Source organism: Bombus huntii, chromosome 6 (genome assembly GCF_024542735.1).
Source record: "Bombus huntii isolate Logan2020A chromosome 6, iyBomHunt1.1, whole genome shotgun sequence".
NCBI lineage: Eukaryota > Metazoa > Arthropoda > Insecta > Hymenoptera > Apidae > Bombus > Bombus huntii.
Window position 1 is genome coordinate 5,167,863 of NC_066243.1, and position 25,402 is coordinate 5,193,264.

Consider the following 25,402-nt stretch of genomic DNA (forward strand, 5'->3'; position numbering starts at 1 on the left):
GGAAGAACTTAATGATTCTGACGGGTTTGGTGATGGAGATGGAATTCAGTTTGACATAGAAAGTGAACCTGATGTTACAATAGGTCAATCAGTGCCTGTTCTACGAATGGAGATGTATATTTTGCAAAAGTCGTTCCTCGCACGACTCGCATGAAGAAGAGTGAATCATATGCCTAATGTGTAAACTCTAGACATATAGCGAATATGCTGGTACAGAGTTTGACACATGATCATGTAACTATTGTAAGTAACTATTTTTCTATTTAACTTCGTTTTAAATATGGTATTATACAACCAAAGTGCCTTAATTAATTATCGATAAAATATTTTTATTTGTTTTTTAAATGTATAGCGGCCACGTGTTGAAAGAATATAGTTATATTATGAGTACATTCATGATCAAGGATACAATATACAGGGTGTTTGGTAACTGGTGGTACAAGCGGAAAGGGGGCGATTCTACGCGAAAAAAGAAGAAAATATAGAATAAAAATTTTTCGTTTGAGGCTTTGTTTTCGAGAAAATCGACTTGGAATTTTCGCTCGGTACGCGTGCACTTTATTACGCCTCGTTATAACGGATCTCACTGTAGATCGTTGTCTCGATAGATATTATCGCAGTTTAAGTTTGTTCTTGCCGTAACGGAAAACATAATGGAGTACATAATGAAATAATATGAAGTAATCATAAAGTTTATTATTACAAAAATTGCTGAAAATGTTGCCCATTCTGCCGAACATATACTTTTGCTCTTGTAATTAAATTTCTATGAACACTTTCTAACGTATTCGCTTGTTTTAAAGTATGAAATGCTACAATAATCTTTTCTTTCAATTGCTCGCAACTTGCGATTTCTTTAGAATAGACAATTGATTTAATATGGCTCCATAAATAAAAGTCAAGCGGAGTTAAGTCAGGATAGCGTGGTGGCCAAGCTATTGTTCCAGCACTACCAATCCAGCCTTGGTAATGTTGGTTTAAAAAATCTCACACATGACAACTAAAATGTAGCGGTGCACCGTCTTGTTGAAGAATTAAACTTCCTCTAGTTCTCAGCTGTTACGCAGGGCGACTCTCTATCTGGACCAGGTCATACACCGCGGGCCAGACAGGCACCAGACGTCCGCTCATTCTTACGGCGTACCCTCAATAACCTTAAGCACCCGTCATAAATCCCAGTAATTTGCTTGCTAAGGTCCTTCTGACCCAACAAACATCTGTTTTCCGAATCATTTCTAAAGACTATTGTCTACCACAGCTTGACAAGAGAAAGTTGGGTTTTCCCACGTACGATGCTTCCTAATAACAACTTTCTATCGAGGGCATCTATCTAAGACCCTTCCTAATCTACCAACCTTCGTTTAACCAATTAACAACGAAGCCTATTTCCCTCACTCTCTTAGCCAAAATCGTCACGAACAAATCCGATGGTCCCGTGCGCTAGACACACCCATCACTAACTTTCCTACGACACAGCATCGTCACTGTACCATACTGCTCCTACGACCTCACGAGAGTCAAGTCCAACTTCTTCTGCGACATCAGGAGGGTCAAGTCAACTACTAAGTCTATCTCTAACGCCTAACGTTTAAGTATAAGCACAACGCCAGAGGAGCGTAATTCACGTAAACTATTTTAGTCGGTTCTCGGTATTCACGAACATACATCTCCTCTACTAAGTATATTATAGTGCTACGTCCACTAATACACTAAATTCAATTATAAGAGCCCTGCTCTAGCGTGCATATCTGTCTTATCTTCGTGCGATAAGTTGTTATCTATTTATATCTACTCAACAGTGTAATCTAAGTCTGGAAATATATAACTTATAATTCTGTGAATCACAGTGTTATACAAACTGAATCGCCCCTATTATCTCAACGGAAATCAGGGGTTCGATCAATTCGTGATGTCGATTGCTATAATCGTAACGGGAATTTACGACTCCCGTCTCTCCTCGCGATTGCTTCTCCACGCGATTGGTCGAAACTACATCAGCGGTACATCTAATAATTCCGGTAGTTTGTTTTGTAAGAAATCGAAATATGCTGACGTTACAGTTCCTTCGAAAAAATATGGCCCAATAATTAGATGTCCGGTTATACCAGCCCAGACGTTTACGTTCCATCTTACTTGAAAATGTGTTTCAAGAATAGAGTGAGGATTCTCATTTTGCCAATTATGCATGCCGGCCCTTGTAAATTTCGCTTCATCGGTCCATAAAATTTTTAACAGAAATTCTGCATCGTTGGCATGCTGTTGAAGCAACCAATGACAAAATGCCTTTCGCGAAATCTTATCATGAGGCATGAGTCCTTGTACTCTGGTGATATGATAAGCATGTAAGTTGTTTTCGTGTAGAATTCAAAGAATCGTGAAGCAAAGGTTTCTTGCACTTATATCAGGATATTCCAAAACGTCCTTTAGTATTTGCTCTTCAACATTTACACCAACGCGTCGTGGACGACCATCATGTCGTCTAAGTTTTTCAAAAGAACCATATTCGCCGAGGGTTCGTTCTGCTCTTTGAATAACACGTCTGTCAGGATGTCAACGATTGGGATACCGGTGTCTGTAATGATCAGCTGCGGCTGATGCGTTACCACCACACGCACCTAACGAAAGTATCATGTCTGTATATTCCCGATTGCTGTATGTAGACATGATGGTGGACTAATAGGTACTGATAGTGGATAGCGATAAAAGTCGGATAGTATGTTAATAGTTAGGAAAACACTTCGGTCACATTGGAAGTGTTTATCAACATAACGTCAATCGAGACAACGACCTACAGTGAGATCCGTTATAACGAGACGTGATAAAGTGCACGCGTACCGAGCGAAAATTCAAAGTCGATTTTCTCGAAAACAAAGCCTCAAACGAAAAATTTTTATTCTATATTTTCGACTTCTTTTTTCGCGTAGAGTCACCCTCTTTCCGCTTGTACCACCAGTTACCCACCACCCTGTATAATGTTAAGTATAATGTTAGTGATAGTTTATTTACTCTTTTTCTTCGCATTTTTAATGTTAGTTAAATACTCACAGTTGTTTATAATGTTAGATATTTAAAACGGTTCTAAATTGAAGCGTAAATATCTTACTGAATACCCATATAAATATTTTATTTATTGGGAATAATTTGTAAGAATAACATTTGAAAAACAAATCCTATTCTATACTTGGTTACTTTTCTGCAATATAAAACTGTATGTGTAAAAAATATGTACTCCTAATACATATGACACGACGAAGTCGGACTTGATATTACAGATTATCAAACTGTAGGAAAAACACGATTGTGTCCTAAAGATGTTGCCGTTAAGAAAGTATTTGCTTTGTTTGTAGAATCAAATTCTGCTTTATATGTTGACATCATAATTGCATTAAAAAGTTGAAGAAACTTCAATGTGCAAACCTGGCACATGTGCCACAACAAGAAATTTTGTAATGTACTATGAAAATATGAAAATATATGAGGTGTAGTGTTAGTAGTTTGTTAGATACCCGCTGATGGGGTACTGCTGCTTTCCTTCTGATGTTTGTGTCGCGGAAGAAAAATCAGACTACGGTCGCCGGGATTTGAGAACCCGGGTCCCGAACGTTCGTAATCTAAGGCGCTAACCATTGCGCTGCCGTCGTCCGACAGTAGTTGCTGTCGAGTGCCGCTACATATACTTACAGTACAAATATTTCTACGCATATTTGTATTAACAACACCCTTATCTCCAAACAAATGAGGGATGGATCTATTAAAAGCTTATATGTTAAACGAAACATATGAAAATTTCAAATTACATAGCAAAGATTTTAAACATATAATAAAAGCTGTATATATAATAAAATAAAATCTATAATAAAATCTACTATAATAAAATCTTTGTAGCGTGGGCTACAAGTAAATTTTCATATCCCGAAGAATATAAAATAGAAACTCACGAATCGCTACTTGTTACCAAAATAAAACGAAAGAAACGTGCAATAGGAGAAGGAGCTCCAGATAACTATGTAATTAATGATGGAATTCAAAATTATCGAATTAATGTGCATAACATAATATTTGATGCCGTGTGCGAAAGCATTTATCGTCAGTTTCCAACGGGTAAAACATTATATACTGACTTTGCCTATCTTGATCCCAAAACTTTTTCATATAATAAAAAGATAGATACTTTTACACAATTGAGCAAGAAATTATTACGTGTCAATAGTTATGCGAGTTTTGACATTTTTAAAGCTGAGTACGATAATTTCAATATTCACAGTGGAATAGCTTAAACAGAACCACAAAAGAAACATACTATAAAGGTAGCGGAAAAAAGTGACGTATACGAACGTGAAAATGAAGAAGTTAATAAAATCCTTAAAACAATGTCAGTTATGCAACGACTGTGCCTTTTGCTTCTATAAAATGCTTGATAAATATAATTTACTAGCAAATGCTTACTCCTTATCGAAATTCGCATACAAATATCTATTTACATTATCAGTAACTGAAGCAGCCTGTGAACAAAGCTTTTCTACATTTCAATTTATAAAAAATAAATTGCGAAATAACTTGGTATAAGAAAATTTAAATTCTTTGATGCTTATGTGTATCGGGAATTAGTGAGCTTGCCGAAAGTAGTGATTTTTTAAATTCTTTATTAAATCTGTATATGTAAAAATTATAGCAACATATACCAAAGCACTTAATAGATAAATCTATATGTATCAAAAATAGAATGTTGTTTATATATACTTTACTGTGCTTGTTTAAAAGTGTATGTGAATTATAATATATCAAACTTAGTACATCATTTATTTATTGCTTCTTTGTATCACTTGAAGCCACAAAATCCACGTGATGTTTTTCTTATTAATTAAACATATTTGTTACAAAAGGCACGGCCATATTAGTGATCATTCGGTAAAAATTTACGTCCCAGTGTAATTATTTTCGATAAATCAAATGTTGTATACCTACCGCCAGTGAAAATTTGTTCACAGAACAAAAATTTGTAACATAAATTGTTAAACAGTGCATATAGCACTAAATATAAATTAGTTCGATAATTAATTAATTGATACTTAAAGTCGAACGACAGTTTTATGTATATAATAGACTCATAAAAGTATTACTCGTACGTTTTTCGATGCATTTTATGAGAAATATGAGCATATTACATAGCTCACACGACGTTTTTAAATTTTATTAGCGCTATAATTACATTTAATTATCACAGTTATACTTCTAAAATTTATTTTATTATTTATAAACTAATTTTTGTACCACTTTTCTTATCCTCGGTGAACATTATCTCATAATTTCTCACTATAATTTCAAATATGGCACATTTCGTTCCATATTACATTGACATACAAAAATATATAACACAACATACGAAGATTGAAAGATATTTCATGATTTTGTAGTTATAAGACTTGGTATATCATTTAAATCATGCACAACCCTAATGGCTTACAATAAAATCTAACTAATCCTCATAAATACTGACATAAGTGTACATAAAATTAAACAAAAATGCTCCTCATCCTATCATTCATGCCCCTATCCTTCTCATTCATCATTTTTGGATAATAAGTAAAAAAGATAAAAATAAACAGAATTTTATCATTTTTTTTTACACAAAATACTGCATTTCACAATTACAACAAGTAATATATGGAACATGGCAATTAATAGTACATAATTACAAAAAAGGACTTACCAGAACAGCATAGAAAAGAATTTATGCAGATTTGTTTTTCCCAATAATAAGTTCTCTTCAACATCACAAAATCCATATATCATTTTCTGGCAGTAAGGATTTTTGAAAAAGTTTCCTAAAAAATCATAGTCAATCAAATAAATGTAAAAAAGATTCAAAAAGTAATTAATATTAATAACATATAATGTAATAATATAATGTAATAATGTTACAATATTGAACAATGTTAGGTTTAAACGTCCTGGCTATGACTAACTGTTATAAATGATTTTGTTCAGTTGCTAGTAAACATTATCAATAATACAATTTGTTTTTGGATACAAATATGCCTTCAACGATGAACACATTACTATGCAGAACAAAATAATTTCATGAGAAGAACAATATAACTTTTATACATGAAAGGCTATAAATATAATATAATCAATACATCCAATTAAAACTAATTAATTGGACTTAGAACGTAAATAGAACTTTCTCCATCTCTCTTACATGAACATAAGTAATCAAAGAAAATATCATTAAGAAAAATAACTGCAGAATTGTTTATTCTCTGTAAATATAATCAAGACCAAAAACGTAAAAAAATACAAAACTAAATAAGAAAACTCATTTTGCTTTTATGACTTACTTTTACATGTAGAACCTATCTGGTTGCTGTATGATCCATCATACACAGAGAACGAAGCTTTTCGATTACAATAATTCACACACAGTTTTTAATTCATGAACGTATAAAATATTTACAGAAACTTTATAAGTTAAGTTTCTAATAATCAGATTTTATTCTTCACTTACCATTTATAACTAATAATAATTAATTCTTGATCGACAACCTCGGTACCATGTGTATTCTACCGTGTTTCGAATACGAATACGAAAAACATATTTAACTTTGCAACGATGGACTAGTAGTACTGTTCTTTCATTGGCTACGCTTCAGACCTATCAGCGAATCCTGCTCATAACCACTGCGCAAAAGTCTGTGACCAAAATATTTCAATTTTAAGACGAATTAAATACATATCTAATAACGATTTTAATATCGTGAGAACTATCATTCTTATTCTGCGAATTTTTATATAGATATCATATGTCAAAATATATAAAATATGGTAAGAAGCTAAATTGAACTAACGTAGTGTTTTTTTTCTCTCTTTTTGTTGAAAATGATAATTTATTTACATATCGCGATAGGGAATGAAAGAAACTTAATTTACATATATTAATTTACATTTATTTTACTGTAATAAACATGTACAAATTTTATTGTATTCGATTTAGTTTGCTAGTTATATAGATATGCGCGCGCAAAAAAAAGGTACGAAATAATAACTTTAAACGAACTTAATATTATATAGTGTATACTATATTTTGTAGATAAGTCCTTTGCACTTAAAACGGTTATAATTCGTCTTGGTATACTTTCAACCAGAGCTTTCTTCACTGTCGGCCACAGGTTTTCAATCAGATTCAAGCATTGACTTTGGTCTGATCAGTCCAAAGCTTGATATTCTTGCAATTATAACCATTTATGCTAGGTACACAATTTTATTCTTTTCTCCAATTACCATATTCTCTACAATTTTTCATAATTTTACATTTTAAATTTCTCAGTATGTATATACTGGTTTATTCTGCCATTAATGTGGCTCAACAATCCTAGGCTATGCAATGTAGAACAAACTCATCGTATAATGGATTAGAAACATAAAATAAGTAGAGGTGATATAGCATGAGTAAATTGGGTTAGCAACAACGAGAATTTGATCGACTTTTTCTCTGTAAATATTTTAGCTCCGACAGAGTCCATAAATATTCGGAAAGAAAAACTGTCTCTAAAATGTAGTTATCCTATGTACTTACACACTTTTTGTACTATACGTAAACACTAAACCAGTAACTTGTAAAAAGTGTGCCCCGGGATAAAATTAAGTACGTCGTCGCGAAAGAGCAAGGTTCCTTTTCTCTTTTTCTTTTTCTTTAGTAGCATTGTTATAAATTTTAACATTTGTACAGGAAATGCGTCAAAATACCAAAAAGTACGCCGTAAATAGCATGGGAACCACTAAGCACTAAACGGTTGAGGAATCTGCTATATAATGTTGGTTGTCGATGTAAACTATCCTTACTTCTTGCCAATTTTACCAAATTTGTTGTGTTTTATAGGAGAAAAATTGATCAAAGAGTGGGTATACAGTAACGAAAGAAAATATTGACCACAGATCAAATTTTCCTATAAAGTCTTACATAAATTTAGAAAACTTAGAATTCTTACACAATTTTTTTGTAAACTATTGCAAATATGTAGAACAACTTTATCTAAGATATATAACGTTATATAAGAGAACTTCTGGTATAAACTTTAAATGTGTCATAAGGGATTAAAGATAGTTATGACATCGATTTCTTAAATCAATTATGTATCTTTATTCGAATTGTTATATGTATTTACTTCTCAGTTTTATTCATTCATAAAAAATGTGATATTTTAATGCAAAAATGTATAATATTGACGAAAACATACGACATTCGTAATAGACTTGTTACGATATTTAATAAATGAAATAAACATTTGTGAGTAATTAATTATTCAATACATTTAAACATAATTTATTAATTTAATTTTTTTTGTTTATTCATAACTTTTTCACAATTATTTTATTTTTTGAATAATTGATATTTATTCATCATACTTATGCAATAGATCGATTATTTTTAACTGATATTTATGTTTACTTTTTATACAGGGTGGTTGGTAACTAGTGGTACAAGCGGAAAGGGGGTGCTTTTACGCGAAAAAAGAAGTCGAAAATATAGAATAAAAATTTCTCGTTTGAGGCTTTGTTTTCGAGAAAATCAACTTTGAATTTTCGCTCGGTACGCGTGCACTTTATCACGTCTCGTTATAACGGATCTCACTGTAGATCGTTGTCTCGATGGAAAAATTAAAAAAAGAAATGAAAAAAAATTTTTAATTTATATTTTCGACTTATTTTTTCGCGTAGAATCACCCCCTTTCCGCTTGTACCACCAGTTACCAACCACCCTGTATATCATATATTCTGCATATAAAATGTTTTATGTATATATATACTCCATATTTTTGACATACGGTAATCATGTATCGTATATTCTTAGCTGACAAGTTAATCACATTCACAATGAGATCATAAAATATTTGAAGAATACCTTATTAATTTTTCTTCCGACATCATATATGTCGGAGATGAAAGAACACCGGAGCCTTTAGAATTTTGGATAATCCCGCAACATTGTAATCTAGAGTCTACTATAGCTGTAATTAAACAATTGTAGTTATTCAATCCGATTGTAATTGTTCGCGAGTTGTGATGATGAGCTTGGGCTCGAGGCGACAGCCAGTCGCCGAACGTAGCCGCGGTCACGGAATGAACGCTTTGTCTAACAAAGGTATGGAGTAATTCTATAGCTCTCCTTAAAAAGGAAATAGTTGTAACACTCGACAGTAAACATTCCAACGGTCTCTGTCCCGTAGCTCGCCACACGCAGACCCTATTCTTCGAGTAAGATGATTGCCAGATGTCGATGCGTCTCCGCAGTACATGTTCAACTAGCCCGAGGGCCCGTTATAAATCTTAAGATTTAGTCAACTAAAGTCCTTCAAACAGACAAACAGTCTTTGTCCCAACTACGGGCAAATAGGGGAGACCTATTTTTCAAGGAGCGGCGTCTCCCACTAGCAACTTCCCCTCGAGGGCGACTAGCATCTTTTTCTAACCACCGATATGGGGATTGACCAATCAGCAGCAACGCCAAATTCCCTCACCTTCTGAACGAAGGGTATCCTCGACGAATCCGATGATCTCGTGTCCTCAGACACACCCCATCATAGCTTTCCTCTGCAGCATCATCGCGACGGAGAGTCATTCTCTCGTGAGGTCGTATTAGTGAGTTACTGAGTGCCTGTACGCTCGGTGGATATTCCACGTTTTCGCGAAGAGTCCGACTTAGATTTTTGTGAGCACGTACATCTATCATCCCGTTGACCGCGGATTCGTTATTGAACCTAAGACCAACATCACTAGTATCGCGAGTGTCCAACCGCCGCGGTTGATTGTCGAGTCGGTAGTATCCATACTCGTATTAACAGACCGTACCTTCGTTGTAACACGACGAATCTTATTCCTGACCCTTCTCCGACATATATATATGTCGAGACTGAATCCGAGCCCGAGCTCGAGACACGCTCCGAGTCCGAGCTCGAGGCGCCCTCCCGGGGAGGGCTCGCGGGAGGTAGCGGTTCCGCGTTGGAGTTCTCCATCGTCTTGTCGCACGTGGGGTACCTTTATTGTCGATAGGGGGGTGTTACAGAACAGGCGCGGGTACGCAGCAGACACACGCACGCGACACTAGTGACGATGGCCTCAGGCTTGATAACGGTCAACAGAAGGACAGGTTCCTTTGCTCTCGGTGACACAGAAACTACGCGCGAAGGGCCCCCTGACAACGGCGGAAATGGAACCTGCACTGCTGACGCGGATCACCGGAACGCTCTTTCCCCCACAAGAAAACAGAGCGGCGGAACGGCCACGGGAAACGACACGACCGCTGGAATGGAGGGACGACTGGGAAGTCACAGAGGAGGAGATATGGGAGGCAACCAGAAGAATGACCGCCCGCAACGTGGCACCGGGCCCGGACGGAATCCCTGGCCGGATCTGGGGGGAAGTGGCCCCCAGACTCCGGCACCTCTTCACAAGATGCCTGAGGGAGGGAGTCTAACCCCGGGCGTGGCGGACGGCGAGGCTGGTCCTGCTCCATAAAGAGGGCCGACCGACGACCTCGCCGTCAGCGTACCGGCCGATATGCCTACTGGACTGGTGTGTTACGCCAGTAAGGAAGGAGAGGAAAAGCGATCCGACGAGCGTGGCGTCCCGCAGGGCTCGGTGCTGGGCCCCATGCTATGGAACGTTGCGTACGACGAGGTACTACGATGCCCGCTACCTCCAGGCGCGGCCATAGTATGCTATGCGGACGACACCCTAATCCTGGTCGAGGGTCGTGGCTGGCACGAGACGCTGCGCATTGGCGGAATCGCAACGGCCTGTGCGACCCGTGCCGTGAACGAACTGGGCCTGAGAGTCTCCCCTGCGAAGTCGGAGGCCACCTGGTTCTTTGACAGGAAGAGGCGAGGGACACCACCGCCCGGCCTATGCATAAACATGGCAGGTAAAACCGTCCGGGTGGGGTCACAGATGAAGTATCTGGGACTCACCATCGACAGCCAGCGGACGTTCGAGCCGCACTTCGACTCACTGATCCCGAAGGTGTCAGCGGCTGACAATGCCCTGTGCGGCCTACTACCGAACATCGGCGGGGCCGAAGACGCGGTGCGCCGAGTCTACGAGGGCGTCGATGGGCGGACGACCTGATGGCAAGCCGTCGCAGCATCCTGCTCCTGAGAAGGCTGCACAGAGTGACCGCCATCAGAATCATTAGGGGATACCGGACGGTGTCTCACGCGTCGGCGTCCACCCTAGCCGCGTCCTCTCCGTGGGAGCTGCGGGCGCTGGCGCTCAAAAAGAGATACACCCGCCGGAGAGAATGGCACCCGGGAGAAGACCCCACCGAGCAGGCGGCTCCAAACGACACAGGAACCGCCGAGGAGGACACATGGAACCTGTGGCGATCCCAACTGATCAACGGGAGAAGCGAACACCGAGGCGCGGATGCGGTCGTACCAAACTGGGAGGCATGAAGGAGCCGCCACGGCCTCCCACTCACATTCAGGATGACACAAGTACTCACCGGACACGGCGTGGTCGGCGAGTTCCTGAAGAGAATAAGGCGAGAGACGACAGACATCTGCCACCACTGCGGAGAGGGCAGGGATACAGCGCAGCACACCCTGGAGCTCTGTCCGGCGTGGCAGCTGCTCCGCTACACCCTGCGGTACGCCATAGGAGAAACGTTGACCCCCTCAGCGATTGTGGAAGCGATGTCGAGAGGGTCACAGGAATACGAGGCCGTCCGCCTCTTCTGCGAGCGAGTTATGCTCGCGAAGGAGCGAGCGAAAAGGGAGAGAAAGAAAAACTCTCACCCCTGCAAGATAAGACGATGGAGAAGGATGGCAGTCAGACGACCCAGAGCCGCCCCGCCACCGCCCCAACGGACTAAGACCAGAAGAAGTGACAGCACTAGGGGCAACGACCTCCCCCTAACGCCCACTCAATAGCCGGCTCGAACAGGAGAACGCGAGAAGGGGATGCAACTGAAGTTAATTCATAAGAGGTTCCTGGAGCACCCCTGTCACGCGCATAAGATGGTCATCGTGGAGTTTTAGTCGGTAGGAGTCCGACACTGCTCTGCTGTTACGCGATTATTGCAACAGCTGAGTGTCCATGAGGATTTCTCCACGTACAAAAAAAAAAAAAAAAAGAAAAAAAAGGTTCCCTTGCTCTAACTCACACGTGCACCATTCCCTGCTCGTAAGGCGCGACTTCCTTCGCCGATCAGCTCTCTAGCAAGACTGCTCCTCGTCCCAACGACGCCACCGAGACAGGACTCCGGTGGAGTGTCTAAGTACACACGATCCTCCGATCGACGTCGTTGTCGGTTGGTCGATTTGGGACAAAAGCTGCCTGTCCGTTTGCAAACATCTCAATTGCCGAAAAACCCCAGGTTTCATAGCGGGTCCTCGGGCTGCCGGGACTTGTGCTGTGTACGTGCCTCAACGTCAGTTATTCATTGTCCTAAGGAACCGTTAGCATGTTTTACTGTCCGATACCTCCATGGGTAGTTCCTTTAATGAGGGTCATAACACCGCTCCGAACCTTTGTTAGACAGAGCGCCCGTCCCGTTGACCGCGGCTACGTTGGGCGGCGAGCTGTCGCCCCGAGCCAAGGCTCACCGTCACTAATCCCGTACAATTGCTATCGGTTTGGATAACTGCGATTGTTTCATTACGGCTATAGTAGGCTCTAAGTTACAATGTTAGGGTGTTGTCCTGAAGTTCCAGAGGGGCCCCGGCGTCCTTTCGTCTCCGACATATATTTGTCGGGTTGGCGCTGGTTTTAGGGGCGCGTTGCGTTTCTTCATTAGGACAAGCCATTGTAATTGTTCAAAGAGATTTATATTTACAGTGATATGTATAAGTGTTAATTTAACAATTAAACGTGATTATTAGACACTCTTAACGTAAAGACAATGTTCTTAGGTTCAAACGAATCCACGGTCAACGGGATAGCTCTTTGTACAATTGGATATGTTTTGTAACTCAAAGTGACGTTAGCTGTGACGTACGGTATATTTCAGACTGACTGACCAGACATTGTGTGTAAACTCTCCAAGGCGATCATAAGAATAAAAGACTGACACGATCACACTTGTCAATTGCGTATTGATCGGGGTTATCAAAAAATTTCCACTAAGCAAACCCGCGTAGAGCCGTCATTGCTCCTGCCCCGGGACATGCTTGTTAATACAACGTGTGTCCCTCAATATTCGTACTTCTGCTGTTAAGTAAAACGTTCATCCCGTGACCATTGCTACGTTCGGTAACCAGTTGTGTCACCTCGACCCCAAGCCCACTGTTATAATACTATAATGAACAGCTATAACGAACAGTTTAGACCAAAGTATTGGGAATCATCCCAAAATTCCAAAAGAAAGGCCCGTTATCCCTACAACTCCGACATATTTATTATATTATGGGCTTTTTTATTTATATATTATGTGTTTTTGTTACTTTTTTTGCATTTTACTATACCTGGTGGCTTTTTGGATTGTACATTAGTGTACATATCTACATACGTACACATAATAGTACAAAAATTTCATATAAACCTTGTCAGTTTTCTAAGAACCTGCTTTATGTATTCTTATGGTGTGTCAAGTATGATACTGATGCAATCCAGGACAAGAACAAAAATTTTGGTTTACTATATAACGTATCAGTTCTGCCCGAGCAGCCGAGCTAAACGGGCGTGTGAAACAGTGCTCCGTAGAAAGTGCGGCAAGTGGGGAAGAGAAAACTACGAACGGTTACGCCTATAGCCAAACGGTGGAAACCCATGTCCTATATCAAGAAGACTAGCAAACCTACTATGGAAAATATTCCACCGATAAGAATCATAAACAAACAAGAACAATATTACATACACAAAACAACAGATACATTAAAAACAAGTCAACCAACAAACCAAGGACAGGACTGCTCAGCCGCAATAGAAGTTGACATGGAAACCAATAAAGAAACAACTCAACAAGATGAAAGCTGGAAGGTGGCCAGCTACAATAAAAAACGAAAAATAACAGGTAATCTAGATACGGAAAAGCAGCGATGGCTGCAAGAATTGCCGCTAAGAAACTTCTTCAGCTCACTAACAGAAGAACCAGACGACAACCCAACAAGCAACACCATAATCCAATCAACACACATCACAAAACCACCATCAATATTTGTTGAGGCGCAAATAATAGACCCGCTTATCGACCAACTTAACAATATTGTTGGAAAGGATGGCTACACACTAAAACAAACAAAACTAGAACAAATAAAAATCCAAACAAACACACCAGAAAATTACAGAAAAGTTATAAAAGAACTAAGGGGAAAAGACGCCATATACCACACGTACCAGCGCAAAACGGAAAGGAGCTACAAAGTAGTTATAAGAGGACTGCGCCCAAAAATTAACACAAGAAAACTAAGTGACGAATTAGCAAAGATGGGCCACCAAACAAGAACTATAAACAATATTACAAGGTACGATATGAAGCAACCACTACCGCTATTCTTAATAGAATTAGAACCTAAAAATAACAACAAGGAAATTTTCGATATTAAAAAAATCTTAATCACACTAGTCGAGCCAGCCAGGCACAAAAAAGACATACCACAATGCATGAGGTGTCAACAATATGGACACACTAAAAACTACTGCAACAGGAACCCGGCGTATGTCAAATGCGCAGAAAAGCACCTAACAGCGAACTGCCCACACACGGGAAAAATAAACGACGTAAAATGTTACAGTTGCGGTGGAAATCACCCAGCGTGTTACAAAGGCTGTCTAGAAAGAAAGCAACTTCAAGGTAAACTTTTTCCGCCGCTTCGTAACAGGACACACAACAATTTCCACACGCAACAGGACAACACAGAACCTACGTCAACACCAAATACACAGCACGCAAGGAACAATAACCACACTAACACCAACACCGCTAGAAACTGAAGCTACGCGCAAGTAGTCAACCGGTCGTCACCCTTAGACAATCAAGAACAGAACAACCACAGCAAGGACACTACAGAAATCAAAGAGTTGATAAAACACTCCATAAAAAACACCGAAATACTCACAAAAATGATAAGCGAACAAAACGAACTCCTCAGACAGCAAACATAACAAATAACAGTCAAATTCAATTACTTACTAACATGATGAGCAAAAAATAAAAATAGACACGCTTAAAATAGCAGCCTGGAATTCTAACGGCCTACAACAAAGGGCCCTAGAAACTAAAACGTTCCTGTACAGCAATAACATCGATATACTACTCGTCTCAGAAACACACCTCACAATAAAAAGCTACATAAAAATACCGCACTACACCATATACGACACCAAGCATCCCTCAGGGAAAGCACACGGAGGGACGGCAGTAGTAATAAAAAACGACATTAAACATCACCTACACAGCCAGGTCAGTAAGGAACATATACAAGCAACCACCGTTACCGTACAGACTAACAGCAACCAACTGCAGTTGTCAGCAGTATACGTACCGCCGCGACACAAAACCACAACGCAAATGTGGGAAGACTACTTCCGACATTTAGGTGACAAGTATATTGCAGCGGGAGACTATAACTCAAAGCACACACTATGGGGATCAAGAATCACCACACCTCGAGGCAGAACCTTGGAAAAAATTGTGAAAGAAAATGTACTACCCAGCACTGTGGCTGCGCAAAAGCTAAGATTAAGTGTGGACAACGGTGCAAATGTCGGATTTTTTGATGTTTTAATCAGGTACACGAATCCCCTTCTTCGTCTCCTCTTTCTAATTCACGACACCCCTAACGCTAATTTGTATATTAATCTTTTTAGGAAGAAACAGCGAAAGCCCTTTTAGGGAAACGATCAGCGATGCCCATTGGTTAGAACAAACATTAATGAATGAAGATAGGTGGAGGAAGCCTCCTACCAACGTGGATCGTGTGTGACATTGCTCATGGGAAAAACTCGCTTTTTTCGTTTGAAATACTCGCTTTCTCTGTAATTTTTAAGAGCGAACAATAAACCTAAGAAATGTTTTAGGGATCATCCATAAACCAAAGACATTTACGGGATTTGAGAATCTTGAATTTTAGAAATACTATGATTTATGGTGGATCCTTAGGTTTATTGAGGATTTAAGTAAGGGTATGTGAATATCTAGTTGCCATCTTACCTGCAGCGTGGGGCCTGGTTTAGGTAGAGAATCGCGCGACTGTTATTTATAACAGTAAGTATAGTAGTAAATTATCTGTTTTTGTAGTGAAGTACCACACAAAATACTGTATTTGCACTTACTTCAAATAAATCGTGCAAAGTGCAAAATTATGAAAAATTGTTTCATTTACTTTATATTCTCTACCTTCAGCGTACACAGTTATTGTTTTTACTGCAGGATAACGCTAAATGGAAAATCCTAACAAATAAATCAAGGTACTATGATAATGACCAATTTATAAAGCGCAACTCCTGATATTAATAGCCTTACTAAGAAATGGAAAGTGGGAACTTTTGTGGCTTTCATTTTTTAACACCCTTAAAAATGTTAAATTGTATCATATTTGCATGACAGAGGAAGATAATAGATGTAATTTCACAGGCAAATTATGAAAAACTATTAATTTAGTTTATTTATATCCAAAAATTAACTTTCATACGTGAATCTCTCATTTTTCTGCCATGTCACAACTATAAAATTTATTGTACAATGTGACGTGCATTTATGGAGTGCATTTATCCGCTGGTAGTTAAGAAGAATGAAAGATTTGATAATATAGATGTAGGAATGTTATATTATTAGTTTGTAGGTAACAGTATGATTAATACAATATCCATCCACCTTCATATCGGCCCATCAGTATCTTACCTGCAATGAGCAAAGTATGGGAGAACACTTCCAAAATTTTCATCGATTTTTCTGTAGAGGCAGGAGTACAGTCAATTCTGACTTCTGCAGAAAGAAAAATTTAATATGCATCTTGATGGCTATAGACAATAAAAATTCAATAAATTTATTATAATCAATTGACTAATAGAGATGAATAAAAAAATTACAACTCAATAGCAATAAAAGTTTTACTCCCGAATAAAGAAACAACTTTAATAAATAATTATTTTGAGAAAGATTTAAGTATATACAAATTAAATTACGATTAAAAATAAAATATATAATTAATTAAAGTAATTTAAAAAACTTTAATCATAAATTACATCAAATAATTAATAAGTCTGAAATAAGAATTAAACCTAAATTAAAAATTAAATCCTAAGTAAATTGAATCAAAAAGTTAAAGTACACTAATGCAAATAAAATTATTAAACAAGAAATTTACTGCTTAAGGAATAATGGGAAACAATATATAAGAAATAATAAGTAAATACACGTAAACACATTAGTAAACATTGATTAATAACGGGTGACATATACAGATAAATAATGACACTATGAAGTAGTACTTTATTATCAATAGAAAAATAATTACATTAATAATACATAAATAAGATTCTTGAAATCAAAGAAAGATATTTTAAACCACCAAACCAATTAGTTTGATACTAGACGACTACGTAGTAAATTGTATCAAGAGGTAATTGACGATCACACTGAAGTAATGCCGAACGGCAGTGCCCGTGCGGCGTTTCCTCGCAGCGTTTTCTCGTGTCGTTTGAATGATTTCGCGTAGGTTTAAACGTTTCACGAGCAAAGTAAAAAACATTCGGGCTGTAGATATGCTGGCAAAGTTCATTATGTGAATTTAACAGAATGACGGTTAAGAATGTTAGAACAGAGAATCGGGAACTGATTTTGGGAAGGTTTATATACTATGAGTTTGGCTCTTATGGAGGGGGTGATGCCGGGAGTGTCATCGGGGCCCAGGTCAAAGGTGGCTATGCTGTTACTGTTTTCTGACCCTGGGATACTTTCTACGTTGTTTCGATGGCCTGCAAGATGTTCGTTGGGCCACCCTGGTTATTCTATTGCTAATTTATGGCTCTATGACACCGGCGAGATCGAACTACCAAAAATAATGACCAGGAAGAGGAGGGGTTTTTAGTGGGTATAGGCGCTTAACCGGGTCCCAGATAACCAATGGTACGGGCCACTGAGTATACGTAATTTGCATTTTTCCCCCCTCGTCGAAAAGAAAAAAGAAAAAAAGCTCAATTATTAATGTGGCAAGTGGCAAAGTTCAGAGTATGTATATAGATTTGGTATACAATTATGACAACCTACAGAAATGGACATGAGAATGGAAGAACGAATTGATGACGACCTTGGCAACGGAAATGGAAACGGGAAAAGAGGAATGAATTTATATCGAACTTGGCTATATCCCCGGACTACTCTATTTTCTTTATTAATTAATATGGACAGGCCATCTGGAAAGAAAGAAATTACTGCTCAGGAGGTTTCGGAGAGCCCAGGCCACGTCGGTGTTGCGGATGGTACCTCCCCAGGCTTGCCCCGACGGTCATCACACGACTGTGGGAGGAACGACGATAGGATGACCGGTCCCAGGGCAAAAGCAAGGAGAGAAAGGATCGATAAGAAGAGAGGTAGTCGGATAGAATAGCGATATCATGTCATACCGAAGGACAGCGGGAGATCGCGGCAGCCTCTCCATGCCTCCCAACTTGGGAGGATGGCATTAGCGCCTAGTTCGCCTTCCTCGTTGATCAGCTGAGACCGCCACTGGTCCCAAGCATCCTCCTCGGCGTTTCCAGATCGTCTGGGGCCGCCTGCTCGGTCGCGTTCTCCCCGGGGTACAGCGCTCTCATGCGGGAGTATCTCCGCTTGAGTATCAACGCCCGAATCTCCCACGGAGGAGACACGGCCAAAACAGTCGCCGACGCGTGGTATCCCATGACGATTCTGATGGCGGTTACCATATGCAGCCTCCTTATGAGCAAGATGCTGCGGTGACTCGTCATCAGATCGTCCGCCCACACCAAGGCCCCGTACATCACTCGGGACCAAACGACGCCCTTGTATAGTAGGCGCACCGCCGATGTTCGGCAGCAATCCGCACAAGGCTTTGGACGCCGCCGACATCCTCGGGACTAGGGAGTCGAAGTGCGGCCCGAACGTCCGCTGGCTGTCGATGATGAGACCCAAATACTTTGAGGTGTAAGTGCTAGATGTATCACTTTCCAAGGCGATCACACGAATGAATATCTGATGAAAATCTTTTTCGCTATACGACTGCATTTGTTTGTTATATGCTCGCTGGAGACATCGAGAAGGTTCCAATCGTTGTTGCTAGGCAATTTCTGTCAAAAGTTTGTTGTATACTCTTTGGAAACATCGAGAAAGATCCAAACGCCGTTACTAGGCAGTTTCTGTCTGGAGATTGATTCCTAATACAACGTGTGTCCCATTATATCAGCATTTCTAAAGTACAATTCTATGTGATTTCTAGGGAGAACAATACAACCGATCCACACCTTCGTCAGGCAAAACGTTTATCCCGTGACCGTGGCTACGTTCGGCGACCAGTTGTCACCTCGAACCCACTTTCGCTTTCACAAATGTCAAACAATTACAAATGACAATTGCTTAATTACAGTTATGATAAAATCTAGGCTAAAGCATTAGAAGGCTTCCTCAAAATTGCAAAGGGAAGGCTCCGGTTTTCCTTTCATCTCCGACACGGCCATTCTGACTATCACACGTCCTCGTGTGCAGCTAAAATACAGAGTTTTTCTTAACATTAGACTCGGTGTAACTGATATTATTTACCATTCGATTAGATGTTCCAAATAAGTCAAGGGTCCAGTTCAACAACAAAGCTCTGTTCGAAGATTTGGCAAGCAAGGAAATGAAAGAGAACTCAAATTAGTGTTATAGTTTGTATTCAAAGTGCCAGTTGCACTCCGTAAGTTACCAGTCAGACCGCAATGACACGACAAATCATTTTCGATTCCGCACAAAGATCTCAGTTTGTTGGATCATATCACCACGTTGGGTGCATTACGAAAGGCTCAAGACACCACACTGGGCGTATTACAGAAGGCGCAGCACACCAGTAAGCGTATTACAGAAGGCGCAGAGCACCAGTGAGCGTATTACACCTCTTTTCGCTGTCGATCACGTCGGGTCACCAATTTGAGGTGTATGTATTGTTCGTGGTACTTATAGCTGCTGGCTGTAGATGTCTGGGGTACTGCTATTTTTCTTCTAATTTAGAGGCGTGGAAGAAAAATAGGACACAGGCGCCAGGATTCGAACCCGGGTCCCGAACGTTCGTAACCTAAGGTGCTAACCACTGCGATTTACGATTTACGATTTAAAGTTGTTTATTGAGCCAAAGAATACAGTTTTAGGTACATATTCACAATACACGGTGAATGTTTGTAATGATATGTTAGACAAAGGTACCGATACGCGGCTGTACGACGTAGCCATGCTGTATTATGTGTCGGCGCTTTACATTTTTCGTTGTATAATACAATTTTTGGGTTTAAGCCGCTGGGAAGCGGAGCTTTTTTTATGTATTTTTTTTTTTTTTTGTTTTTTTTTCTGTCCTGAAAACTTCCTGAAAAGCAAGACAGGACGCTTCGGTAGTCTGCATTTTGGGTGCGGTGTAACTTTGGGGAGGGGTGGGATGAGAGGGAGTGGGATGTCAAATAGGTTTACTTACAAATATTTACAGTATTTACAGTTTACACCTGTGTTATGCGGTGTCAGAATTGAGTTCTGTCGGTTTAATGTTCTCTCTTATTTTATTATGGGTTCTGTATCCACCAGTATCTTTTGTGTTTTTTCTGTGTTTGTCTTTGGTGTCTTTCCGGGGGAGGGCCATGTTGTATCTCCATCTGGTGTCTGTGGTCTGTCCATTTATGTCTTCTTCGTAGAGTATGGTTTTGATCCCTATTTTTCTTTTTATGTGATAAATTATTGGGATATTGTTTTGGTCCTGGAGGTAGTTTTTTTCGTCTAGGTATAAGAAAGCTTCTGCGGGGATGTGGCCTGTTGTCAGAGTGTTTTTGTAATATACGTTGTTAGGAAATAGGCAACTGAAGATTAAACTGTTTTCTTTTATTTTTACCGCTTGCGCAAGTGGTTTCTTATTAGCTTTAAGATGTGACAGTCTATGCGGTGAAAGTTGGCTAGGTCGTATATTGTTTTGTTTTTTACATATTTGTTAAGGAAATTCGAGGATTTGGGAATACAAATTATTTACTATATTTCCCACACAACAGTTATACATCTATATTACTCTCTGAAGAACGTCTTGCACGCACGCTGGTCGCCAACCGACTATCCTAGATCCTTCTAACATCTGGCAACAGTCTTTTGTCTCCACTAAGACCTTGACGCCCTCTAACCCTTACACACACACTCTCATGTACAGTGTAAATGTATCACTTCCCTAACACGCCTCCTTACATTTATACTGTACACTTAATTTTATTTACATACTTGTCGAATTAACAAAATATTTAACATTTATCGCTTTATTTACATTTCTCTTATTTTACATTCATCCATGACCTAAACCTTTCAAATTTCTCTCTACACAGTGCCTTCGTAAAAATATTCGCAGTGTTTTCTTCTGTACTTACTTTTATTATGTTTATCTTATTTTCCTTTACGTACTCATGAACGTAGTGGTAATGAACTTCGATGTGTTTAGAATTTTTTGTAAAAGTTCCGTGTTTTGCTATACTCATTACTCCAGAGTTATCCTCATAGATTTTTACAGGGTTATCGTCTACATTTACATCGAAGATTTTCATTAGTTCTCTGATAGTCATTACTTCGCTCACCGCTTCCGATAGAGCAACATACTCTGCATACGTCGAGGCTTTTGTCACACACCTTTGTTTTTTAGACTTCCATCCAATTACATTTCCATACAATCTAATTACATACCCAGAAGTCGATTTCCTATCTATATGATCTCCTGCCCAATCAGCGTCCACATAACAATCTATCGTTTCGCACTTTTCATTTCTTTTATAATGTAGCCCTAAATCTCTAGTCCGGTACAAATATTTCAATATTCGCAAGGCATATTTAAAATGTGTCTCGTTACAACAATCTTGAAATCTACTCAGGTAATTCACACTATAACTTATATCGGGTCTGGTATTTACACTAATATACAGCAATGCGCCAATTAAATTCTTGTATCCAATGTCCTCTCTATTTATCTCAGCTTTTTCAATTTTTAAGTTGGTCTCCATAGGTGTACAGTACAATTTGCTATTATGTAATTTATATTTGTTTGCTAATGATTCTATGTATTTCTTTTGGCTTAATCTCATTTCATTTTTTAAATAATCATACTCTATATTTATTCCAAGATATTCTTTTACTTCACCTAAATCTTTCATTTCAAATTTATCAGTTAATAATCTTTTTACACTTTCTTCACTTTTACACTATCTTCCCTTTGTTTTTACTACAAATCAACAAATCGTCTACGTATATTAACAAATAAACAACATTTTCTCCCTCTCCATAAGTATATAGGCACAGCTCTATATTGTTCCTTTTAAAACCTAATCTCGTCACATACTTATCAAAACACTCATACCAGTCCCTCGGACTCTCTTTTAACCCATAAAGCGCTTTCGATAATTTACAAACTCTATTCGTTCCGTCCGCATATCCCTTTGGTTGATTTACATATACCTCCGAGCTTACTTCACCATTTAAAAAGGCAGTTTCTACATCCATTTGCTCAATTATTAATCCATTTTGACAACAATATGATAGCAATATCTTAAAGGTCTGATTACTCGCCACTGGAGAACATATGTCATCGGCTACGTTTCTTTGTTGAAATCCCCTTACCACTAATCTAGCCTTATACCTGTCCTCTGATTTTTTCGTGTAAACCCATTTTACATCTAATACTTCTTTGCCTTTTACCCTTTCTACCAATTTCCAAGTTTTATTCTTATAGAGACATTCTATTTCCTTATCCATAGCCTGTTTCCAAACTTCATTATTTTCGCAACAAATCGCCTCCTCAAATGTACGAGGGATATCTACTTTACAATAATTTGCATGCATCTCGCAAATATTTTCCTTTTCTGGATACCTTACTGGAGTTTTCTTAATACGTGTAGATCTCCTAGGAGTGTTTGAGCTTTCAATACTACTATTATTTTCATCTTTCCTACCTTCTAACTCTTCCTTATCCATACCGACCAATGAATAGTTATCTTCGCTATCATTTCTATCTGCCTCTGATGAATTTTCCTCAAAACCGATACATTTAGTGTCTGTCTCTATGACCTCTACATGTCTAGCTATTGTTATTTTCCCACCTAATAAGACTCTGTATCCTACTTCACTATATCCTAATAGAATTCCCATATCTGCCTTCTTGTCCCATTTGGAAACTCTTTTTTGTTCTGGCCTTCTTACAAAAACTTTACTTCCATATAGATGTAGATTTTTAACACTTGGTTTTTTCCCGAAGAATATTTCAAAAGGTGTCTTTCTTTCTATAGTATTCGCTAATATTCGATTTTTCAAGTATGCCGCTGTACAAACTATTTCCGGCCAGTACCTTTTATGTACTTTCGCTTCCGCTAACAAGCAACGCGCCATGTCCATCACTGTTCTATTATACCTTTCCGCTGTCCCGTTTAATTCATGTACGTATGTTGGGCAATTATTTATTCTTATACCTTTATCCCTAGCAAATTTATAAATTCGATTATTTAAATATTCTTTACCATTATCGCATCTTAATATTTTTAACCTCTTGCCCGTTAAATTTTCAGCTTCATTTACGAACTGTACGAAAGAATCAAAGACCTCATCTTTTGATTTTATACAATAGATCCTAGCTATTTTACTATAATCATCGATAAATGAAATGAAATATTTTTCTCCATTGAATCCGGTGGTCTTAAAGGGACCACATACGTCCGTATGAATAATTTCCATTATTTCCCTAGCCTTAGTTCGATTATTTTTGAAAGGTAAGTTATGCATTTTGCTTTCTATACACACCCTACATTTCAAAAGTTCCTTTTCAAATTCATTCGGTATGCCAGTCACTAGCTGCTCTTTACCCAAAATCTCTAAATATTTAAAATTTACGTGTCCTAGCATCCTATGCCATCTTTCCTTTTTACTCATACCACTACGTTCGGCGCTGTTTACTAAGTGCTTCTTCCCTTTCAATATACTTTTTATTCTATATGTCCCATTCTCTTTGAACGCTACAGCTGTGAGTTTATTATCCTCATCTATTACTTTCGCAATATTTCCTTTGGAAATAACCGTATTCTTATTGTCTGTTAGTTTACCTAAACTAATCAAATTTGCGGACATTTCTTTCGCGTAAAATACTTTCCTCATATTTATTTCATTTTGTTTTCCGAATGCTTCAAAATAACTTATAACATTCCCAACTTTTGTCGCTTTTATCGGTCTATTATCGCCTAAATATATATTTACCGGTTCTTTTAGGTCGATAGATTTATCGAAATAATTTATATTATTAATTATGTGATCGGTATAACCGCTATCTAATAGCCACACTATTTCGTTCTTACTTATTTCATTCGTCTCACTGCTGTTTGCTGCGTGCGCCGTTGCTATCCATATGCCTGCTCTTGAGTTTCCATGCTCGCCCGTGCCGGTTGTTGATTGACGATGAAAGTTTCCACGTCCTCTGCTCGTATTGCCTTTGTTCCCTCTTCCTCTGTTTCGACCACGTGTTGGCCCATGCCAATAGCCGTTACTGCTTCCCGCTTGGACGCCATTTTGACACTCTCTCGCAAAGTGTCCTAATCTTCCACATCTGAAGCATCCTTCCTTTTTTGCAGAAAAGGCGTTGGTTTGCCTTTCTCCTCGATTGGATTTATTTTTCTTCTCTGCTATCTCTATTTTATTTTTCACATACGCTACCGTTTGATTCTCTTCTTTCAATGCGTCTATTATGTCCGCTATGTAGCTGTATTCTTCGGGTAACGTATTCAGCATGTAATTCAGCTTTTCCCTCTCACTTACTTGTGCGCCCGCACTTTTTAATTCATTGATTAATTTCTCAAAATCGTTAAAGAATGATGCTGAATCACTGTAGTTCTCCAGTCTTATGTTTTCCAATCTCCTTTTGCATACGATCTGCAGTGCCGTCGACTCTTTCAAGTACATTTCATCGAACCTTTTTATTATATCATACGCCGTTTTTCCTTCCCTAACATATTCCAATTGTCTGTTCGATATTGCACTATAAATTATATTAATCGCCTTCAAGTCCTTTTTGTCCCAGTCTTCATCGTCTCTTTCGTTCTTCATTCTAATTGTAACAACCTCGCATTCCTTATATTTGAGAAACATCGTGATTCTTTGCTTCCACATTCCATAATCCTCACCATCGAATATAGGTATCGAGTATAGGTATCATGATTTCCGATCTCTCCATTTTAATTGATTCTTCTTTTTCTTCTTTTCTTACTC

General features: G+C 38.7%; 2 protein-coding genes across 2 annotated transcripts in view; both read left to right on the forward strand.

Moving 5' to 3' along the window:
• The window catches only part of LOC126866747 (odorant receptor 4-like), a 110,628-nt gene that overhangs the window by 51,097 nt on the left and 34,129 nt on the right, over positions 1–25,402 (forward strand). The window lies entirely within an intron of this gene.
• Positions 13,491–15,379, forward strand: LOC126866980 (uncharacterized). Its single transcript, XM_050621046.1, has 2 exons — positions 13,491–14,459; positions 14,561–15,379. Exons 1-2 carry the CDS (start codon positions 13,765–13,767, stop codon positions 14,625–14,627), a joined length of 762 nt encoding a protein of 253 aa, XP_050477003.1. The 5' UTR covers positions 13,491–13,764; the 3' UTR covers positions 14,628–15,379.